General features: G+C 42.5%; 1 protein-coding gene across 1 annotated transcript in view; it reads left to right on the forward strand.

Annotated features, from left to right (window-relative positions):
- Nucleotides 1-8,358, forward strand: part of TMEM179 (transmembrane protein 179) — an 8,660-nt gene extending 302 nt beyond the window's left edge. Inside the window, exons 2-5 of the mRNA XM_009864377.1 lie at nucleotides 3-43; nucleotides 3,654-3,791; nucleotides 5,343-5,421; nucleotides 8,179-8,358. Coding sequence (XP_009862679.1) covers nucleotides 3-43; nucleotides 3,654-3,791; nucleotides 5,343-5,421; nucleotides 8,179-8,358 — 438 coding nt within the window. The remainder of the gene's footprint in view (nucleotides 1-2; nucleotides 44-3,653; nucleotides 3,792-5,342; nucleotides 5,422-8,178) is intronic.
- Nucleotides 8,359-9,321: the final 963 nt, after the last annotated feature.

The following is a 9,321-nucleotide window of genomic DNA, read 5'->3' on the forward strand; positions in this document are numbered from 1 at the left end:
AGGCCTGGAGGACTCTCTTCTTCCTCTGCAAAGGGCACGAGGAGTAAGTATCCCTGGGGAGGGCAGGTGGGTGCCCGTTCCTCCTGCAGGCTGGGGCAAGAGGGAGCAGCCTGGGAGTGAAGCACTGGGCTTGGCATCACCCAGATCATCCTGCTCCCTTGAGGGGTTTGGGGTGAGGGGGTGCATTGCCTGTCTCTGTCTGCATACATGCCACGAGCACTCCCACCTGCAGACAGCGCCCTCTCTGGAGGATGGTTCCCTGCAGGGGTTTGGGGCGAAGAGGCCAGACTCACTGCTGTGTGCCTGCTACCCTTTGGCAGGCTGGCAGCAGCATCTGGCCAGCTCAGCTCTGGTGGGCATGGAGGGTGCTGGGGGCTATGGGGCGATGCTGGGGCCTGGCTCTCACAGGTACCTCCTGACCACGGTCCCATTACATGTTCCTGCGAAGTGGGCCCTTCTCCAGACGTACACCAGATGCATGAAAAACGTTGAAACAACATGGCTGGGGAGGGGAACAAAGCAGAAGGGAGCAGTTGGTGGCTCCTCTCTGTTTTTAACCCTGCTTTTTTGGTGGACATGGCAACTATTGCAGAGAACGACTATTGCTTGGTTACGCCAGGAGAGCAAAGCTGCGTGCTCCCTGCAGCAGCCACAGTGCTGCACTGCCAGCCTGTTGCTATGCTCAGACAAACCAAGGGGCATCAGATACCAGCAGGTGTAGTGAGGGGCTTGGTGGCCCAGGCAGCAGCTCAGTAGCTCTGTGCTCTGTGATTGCCTCCCTGGTGGCCTGTCCTGCTTCCTTGGGTAGTGCTCCTGGCACAGGTAACCCAGCCTGTGGGTGCTGTGGAGCCAAGGCACTCCGAGCACCCAGCTGCACACAGGTGGGAAGGCAGGAACATATGCTGGAGGCTGACTAGACTAGGAAAGCCTTTTCCCCATGATTTAGGGAACACACCAAGGGTAAATAACTCATGCCCAGGTCTATCCAGGTTGGAGGCTTCTTGGGTCAGTGACTGTTACTCAGCTCTGGGATTGTACAGCACCCTGATGTTGGTAATATTGAGGACTGAGCAGCAGTGTTGTCTCTCTGTCTCTTTCCGACCACTCTCAAGCTGCCTAACACTAAAACATGCTATAGCAAGTAGAGATCAGAAACTCATTTCCATATTAAAACTTAACTTACAATATCTAAACATAACCATGGATTTATTAATGCAATTAAATTCAGCTTCCGTGGATGATCAAATATGTATAGAGGATTAGTTGAATCCAGATGCTTTTTTCAGCTCTACAGTTCAGAACTAGTTAATTTTTTGGAAGAGACCGGCAGTAAAAACCTTGGAATAGCAAAATTTGGATCAGATGTTTGGCCTGCTTCCAAATGTGGCTATGCAGTTCAAAACCATTGGGCAGGCCTCTGAAAATTGTCCCTTTAGGATCACTGCTACTGGGTCAGCTCTGCAGTAAGTCAACCTGAGGAAGTCAGGGTTAGCACCCTGTGCATCCCGGCAAGGCGGCCAGTCTTCATGTGCAGTGGCTTTGAATGGTTGCTCTCAAACAGTTAGGACTGCTAAAAATCTTCCTTAACTGAGTCTCAAACCCCTTGTCTAAGGGAGTAGGCAAAGCAAGTGCTTGCTGCCAGCCATGCTCTGGGACTGTTCAACTCAGCTGAAAGGTAGAGGGACAACTCAGATACTTCACTACTACAGTTGTGAATTGACTTCTACTTCGAGGGTAAGCATTTATCGTTAGAGGGCATTGACTCAATCTAGAATGTGTAGCTTGAAATTCTGATCTGAGGAGAACAATAGGTAGGTAGAGAGCCAAATTAGCTGATTTTCTGCCAGGATGCTCTGGCCTTAGGAATCTCCAGCACATGGTGATGGCTGCTGATTGCCTGGTCCAAATTAAGTGCAACCAATTGTCACTGGAAGGTTGGATTCTGGACCTTGGCATCTCTTATGCTGCGGGGTAGGAAGTAGAAGGAGGACTAGAGGTCCTGGGCTGGTGATGATCCACTGAATGATCCTGGCAACTGTCACTTTTCTAATGCTGTTACTAATTCTTGTGTAAACTCTTTATTCAGTGGACAGGTCAAGTCTTTTCTGCCTCTCAGGCCAGCAAACCATGCTAAGGTGCATCCAGTAGATACGGCTTGCTAGGTGCGAAATCAGGGCAGGGGCAGTGAATGCGCAAAAACATGGTGTGCTTGCACCAGCTCTCTCTCAGCACTCTGTGGAGGTGAGTTTATCTAGTCCTCCAGGTCCAGTGAAGCCAAAGGACAGAAGTAAGATTCATCTTAATGTTCATCTAGAAGTCAGGTGTCCTGGCATCTAGCTCCCAGTACAGTCTCTAAGGGCACTCTTGGAAAGTCGTTTATTTCACTTTTATCAGTGTTGGGATAGGACGACCGTCATTTTGGAGAGAACCTAGACAACACCTCTAATGCCACATCAATCTAGAAATAAACATCCTAACCCCACTAGTAATTGTTTCCTCATCTCATTTTAAAGACCTCCTCAGGTCACATATATCTCACCATGTGTATAACCTGCAAAAATCAGGACTGACCAGCCCAGAACCTTCCCAGGATTCCAACACTGACTCAGAAAACCTCTTGACTTTTCATTTAATGAACTATCAGGGAAAAGAAATGGCTGCTTTCTGGAGTGAATAGTCTCCTTCTGTCTTCAGCATAATGAGATTGGCACTGGTGGGAACTTTCTCATATTTATCATTGCCACCTAACCTGAGTAGGATGACCTGCCTCCTGGAGCTGCCAGTCTTCCTCCAGCCTAGAGGCGATGTCCCATTTTTAGATAATGAGACTTTCCAAGTGCCGCTAGAGCAGCCTCAAGTGGTGAAGGCCTTAGTCAGATGAATCAGAAAAAGATTAGAAAGTTTTCACTAACTAGAATTAAGTGGGACAGTTAAGCAGTGAGGCTGGAAGATGAGTAGGCCCTGTGGGATGACCATAAGCATCCTACCCCCTACCACTCCAAATACAGCACATGCCTAGGGGTGGCCCTGGTTGGGCCAGACTTCACGGTGCTGAAGAAAATTGATATTCAGCTGGCAGAAATAACATACTGACACCAAAGCGAGAGAAGTCCCAGGAGAAGCTGGCCTGCTCTGCAAATTGACCATAAAACTGAGATTCGTGTCCTATGGTGGCAGTACCTTGTGTTACGTTGCTTAAAATGATTATAGCTATCAGTACTGTGTTGTTTTATTTTTAGTTCTGCTCTCCTAGGCAATTTTTGTCCCAATTATCACTTTAGTAATGAAATAATTTTAGTTCCAGTTACTATATAATTTGAACTAATGACATTTATTTTAACAATGGTGATTTTCATCATTACAGCTAATGAAAGCCATGCTGTGTATGAACAATTGCCACCTAGTATTTATGATTTAAAGTCCCATCCTCTTATGGTGAAAAAAATAACAAAATCAAAAGCACTTAAAAATAAAGATAATGTGACTCAAAGTAATAATCTTTAGTTTTTCAATGTATTAGGTGTTCTTAATTAAAGCAGATATGTTTCAAATGGAAACGCCTATCTTTGTGCCCAGTGTGCACTGCTTAGAGAGACTGCTGATGTTGTGTTTCCACCGTTTATGAGTTACATTCTTCTTCCCTTTTATTGCAGCTCTTTCTTTTATGCCTTCCTGAATCTGCTGATCAGCGCCTTTGTGGTGTTTATCACATTTATTGCTAGCACTATAGTGAGTGTAGGATTTAACATGTGGTGTGATGCAATTACCGAAAAAGGAAGCATGCCAAATAGGTTAGTATTGAAGAATACATTTTCTTCCTTTTTTTTTTTTGGAATATATATACAAATAAACAGTGCTGTTGTAAACTGTAGTTATTTCAGGCAAGATAATCAAGGGGGAGAAGGCATCTGTAATGTGCAAATCTGGATTTTTTAATTTGGAACAGAAAATGCAATTAAAACTTTTTTTTTTTTTTGCATTTAGTACCCCACAACGAAAAGTACCATTTCCTTGGCACTTCATGGTCTCTTTAAGAGTCATGATCATCTGCAAAAGAAATACCTTAGTTTAGTAAGTCTTATTTCCAATGGAGATCTAGATGTGGAGATGCTCTAAGAATGGGGGGGAATGTGATCTTGTGAACAGGGCAGTGGACTGGGAGTCAGGGCTCCTGGCTTGCTGTCTTGGCTCTGCCACCGACCCGCTGTGTGAGAGCAGGCAGGTCACTCATCCTGCCTGTGCCACAATGCACCATCATCCAAAATCTGGTGTGAAGATGCTGGCTTCAAAGCTGTGCTGTGGATGCCCTGAGAGCTGCAGAATGGCAAGTATTTCGTAAGCACAGAGTAGAGATGGTTGATGCTTTCTTGAAGTGCACAAAATGTACATACCCTAAAATGGTCTGCTATATCCTGTGGTGTGTGTGCTCCTTATAGGAAACATAAGCTGAGGTAGATTTTTTTCCTATCAAACAAATAACAGTGAAGAGAGAGGAAAAGTTGACATTTTATGTCATATGATATTGAATAAATGCACTACCTAAAGCATACATTTATGTTGCACATTGTCATATGTTGTAAAATGCCATAGTAAATGTTCTGTTTAGGGCTGCAACGATTACTCAAATTATTCGAATATTCGGTTAAAAATTCAATTACAAAAAACGTCTAATCGAATATTCGGATAAGAACCCAAGATGACCGACAGCACTGGAAAGGAGAGTGAAGAGGCTGCAGAAATCAACCAAGAGATAGAAAGACAACCTCAAAATCCTGGAATTTTTTTCACACCAGTAAAAGTCCAAGTTATTTGTAAAATCTGTAGGCAGCCTCTATCTTACCATCAGAGTATCGTCTCCTTGCTGGAGTATCCGAAACAAAAACACCCACACAATCCTTTCTTCTGAGGCTTTTCCTGATGAAGTCAAAAGGTAATGGAGGTTCATACATTTTGTTTCATTGATGGGTAAAGCAACCAACCTAGGGTGATGCCAAGTGTGTCTATGTGGGAGGCTTGGGGTTAGCAGGAGAAGAGGGGTTTAAGTGTACTATTTTCATAACAACTGTTGCAATTCCACTTGTAGATTGGATGATTTGTCTTATCACTTGCATAATTACACATTGTTTTTTAAAAAGGAAAGTAATTATATACCTTTTTTAGCCTAGTTTTAAAGAAGATTAGCAAGGAACCTGGTTAGTGCAATAACTTAAATATCTTTTAATAGAACATGGTGTTGTGACTGAAAAACAGTTAAGATGTTGCTTCATTTAGTATCTAGTTTGTCTGTTTGGAATATCTGAAATAATTTTCTTTTTTCCCTTCCAAATGCCTTCCTTGGTTAGCTGTGAAGAATTGCAGGATATAGATCTTGAACTGAACTTAGAAAACTCTGCTTTCTACGACCAGTTTGCTATTGCACAGGTAGGTCAGACTAGGTCATGGTTCTATTCCAGTTCGCTTGCCATTTGCTCATTGATCTGGGATTGCTGGAGCTGAACTACCATTCCTCTGAAATCAATGGGAATGTTTCCACTGATTTCAGTAAGTGCTGAATAAGAATGACAGTGAAGGGCACGTTTGTGTTTTAAATTCAGAATAGTTTTGAATGTGGACGTGTCAAAACCTGACTGTCACTGATCTTGTACGCATGAAGAAAAGTTTTTGTTTCTCTGAAGATTGAGCTCTGCACAAGTTGCAACACTCGGGTGCTCTGGAGGTCTTCCTTGCTGTTCAGAATAATGTCTGCCCTGCACCATGTCATGGGGTTAGCTCTGCCTTCCATGCCTTTGTCTGTGCTACATAAATATCAGACCACTGCAAATACTTTAAGATTACTGTCATTTAGATAGGGCTGTTCTATGACGAATCTTTGAAAATTAGACCTTGAAGGCTGTCAGACCTTTCTGTTGAATATGCTGACTCTAAGTCAGCAACCAAAGCTGGCGAACACCAGGACTTGAGCACTTGTGTGAGTCAGCAGGTACTGGTTTTGCAGGGAGGATGGCCCCACCCATGCAGGGCTGCACCCTACACATGCTGCTTATCTTGTCCCATGTGGGAAGAGGCGTTAGCTTGCCTGGGGCACTCCTTGAAGGTAACCATGCTTCTGGGACACAAGATAGTTTTGCATCTTTGTTGCTGTTGCTGACATCTAGACACCCAGCTCGGACATATCAGCGTGTAGGACAGAGGTGTGTTGTAAAAGTGACCCCTTTATATGATGCTATCTCAAGACCAAGCTGCATTTTGTATCAGATTCTGTCATTAGCTCCTTGCAGTCCAGCAAGAGGGAGGGTGACAGAAGTAAATCTGTTATCAATCTATAGCTTTGAGTTCATGGGAACTAAACATCCATGTCCAGCGTGTGATCTCAGAGTGGACAGTCTGCAGTCTATATGCAAGAGAAGGCATTTCTCTAACAGGGAGCCATGCCTAAAAAGGCAAGGCCAATGCACATAGTGCTTTGGTTGGAGGAGATGTATTACAGTGTAAATGGATCAACTCAGGTCATTGGAAGTGGATTCCCACGCCGATACACATCCCTACAGATGTCCCTGAGTAAAGCTAGCCTGCAAAGTGTAGCCACCAAGCTCTACAAATACCCAAATATGAAGAGCATGGGAGCGTAACAGCTCCAGGGAAACATCATTTGGATTCAAAAGCTGAATGTGGTAGTGCCAAAGTGAATCCTGATTGAAACTGTTTGAAGAAAGGACCACCCAGGGAGCAAAGTCCTTATCATTGTTTTTGATATCTAGGGCGTGGTAAACAGAGCTGGTTGAAGGTACGAGAATGGGTCTATCTACTGAGGGCAAATAAGTTTCTTTGAAACAGTCAAAAGAAAAACCCGAGAACAGACTAGACTTACCAGTCAAAGCAAACAATTCCTTATAAGTGCAATAATTTCGGAGAGTAGACTTTACTTAAAAGCAGTCTCTGAGATCCTTCCAGCACATCAGAATGACTCTGAGAGTTTCACTGAATTTCGCTAAATCCAGATATATTCTTTCATGCTTAGAAGACCACAGCAGTAGTAGATACCTGAATGCCTTTAAGATAATACTGCATTAATGAAGTGGTGCTTAAAAACAAATGCAAAGCTTCCAATTCTCTAGATATAGTCATACAAAGACAACTTAATAACTCTTTATTTCCAAGGTTTGTAGAATAACTTATTACTTTTTTTTTTAACTAATGAACTGACATAATTTTAAGTATGGGCAGAAATGCCGAGGAGAATTTCCAAAGTTCGTAAGATGTGTAAGAACATAAACCCCCTTTAAAAACAGTGGCCTTTGCTTATCTAGATTGGCTATTAGAGTACATAGCTGTATTACTGCCTGCAAGTGTTTAAATTGTTTTATTTTTTTAATTAAAATTTCAGTATATCAAAACTGAAATACAGTACTGATTAATGTTTCTTTGACAAAAACATCACAGAAGTGAAATGGAATTTCTGCCAGGAGGACTCTTAGTACAAATGAGCCTCCTCTGAGACAGAGAGGCTAACATTCAAGTAACCGAACCAATCAAAGCAGAGTTTTCCCTAAATAAGCAAGAGGAACTAAGTTAGTAGTGGGATTTATTGCAGATCTGAGACTTTAAGCCCAGGTTTCTCATGCCAAGCACTGGATGCATTGTAGGGGATTTCTCTTGCTCTCTGCATTCACACTAAGGTGAGCCAGTTACCCCAGAATGCAAAGGTTTAATTTATAAGGTTGTCTCAACAATATTTTGCATGAAGAAACCTTGAAATTAACACTTCTGCAGGAGTAGTGGAAGGCCTGAAGGACCTGGGAAGAAAGTTTTGGAAAATGTCTTAAAACATATTGTAGTCCTCAAGTAACAGAAGTGAAATAATCTCAAGAATTTTGGGCTGGTCAGAATTTCATACATGGGAAGTTCATTGGATGCACCTGGATTATATATATTTCTTTTATTCTTTATTGTACTTAGTAGATTTTTGCTTCAATTTTTCTAGTACATAAAGAGTTTTTCGTTTTAAGCTAGGAATAATTTGACAGAGTTGAGGAACAGTGGGGCCAGGATCTCACTGGCTGCAGCTTGATGTGACTCGATGGGTTTTGATCCAGCTGAGCTTTTGATATTCACCTGGACAGTTGATTTTGTTTCTATAATACAGTACTGACCTCTTTTATCATTTCTTTTCTTCTCTAGTTTGGTCTCTGGGCTGCCTGGCTGACTTGGCTGGGAATTACCATTCTGGCTTTCCTGAAGGTTTATCACAACTACAGACAGGAGGACCTGCTAGATAGCCTCATCCACGAGAAGGAGCTCTTGCTAGGAAGATCCTCTTCACGAACCTCTTTGCAAGATGAGAAAAGTGGCATGATCTAAAGTGTAAGCAAATTTCCAGGGCAGGATCTAGATTTTATTATTCAGTAGAGTGAGATGAAGTTGAGTCAGGGTATTCAGTGCGTGTGATCTTTCCTTTCCTGAAAAGAGATGTGCTTGTGAATCACCCACTTCTGCTGTGAGAAATTCTTTTCAGAAATACTTACATTAGGATACAGAGAATAAACAGCCCCTTGAGCCACTGGTATAGCAAACTTTCTGTCCTGTGCAGGCACAATCTGTGACCTGCTCTTGCTAGCAGAGCTCCTACATGTTATCACTGGCTCTTGGGGCTGGGACCATTTTTGAGGCCTGAGCTGTCAAGACCAGGCTACAGAGTCCAGGCTATTTCTTCAAACTATTTTGCAATGACAGTTGTAAGTGGGGCTGTGTCCAGCTCCTCTTCTCTCCCTCTTCTCCTTTTTGCCAGTAAAGCTGCCTCTATTCTTACTTTATTCTGAGTCCAGGTACAGACTCCCTCTGTCTCTGCTTTTGCTATGTATGAACACAGTGCTGACATGATTTTGAGTTCATTTAGAATATAGACACCTGTGTTCCAGACTCAATGTTTAATATTGGACAGTGTTGATGAATGTCATGAAACTACTATATTATTACAGTATCTGTCAAAAACTGTGTATCATTTGGGAGGATGGTGGAGAATTTATGTGGTTTTTTTTCTTCTTAGATTTTGGCATGACCAGCATTTATTATGACTTCTGAAGTGTAGTGTAGCTAGCGATTGCTGAAGCTTGCTTGCTGAGGAATTAGGCTGAATAGATAGTATTGATGCTTGTGCATTTATAAATGTAACTTGATCCCTTACATTGTATACTGTTTAGTTTTGAATACTAGAATTTACTTGTAATATTTATTTCATATAGGGTATGCAAAATTACTGCAAACATTTGCATTGTAGATGTCTATAAACACAGCAAAGAAATCGAACAGCTGAGTTATTTTATA

This window comes from Apaloderma vittatum, unplaced genomic scaffold (genome assembly GCF_000703405.1).
Source record: "Apaloderma vittatum isolate BGI_N311 unplaced genomic scaffold, ASM70340v1 scaffold2382, whole genome shotgun sequence".
NCBI lineage: Eukaryota > Metazoa > Chordata > Aves > Trogoniformes > Trogonidae > Apaloderma > Apaloderma vittatum.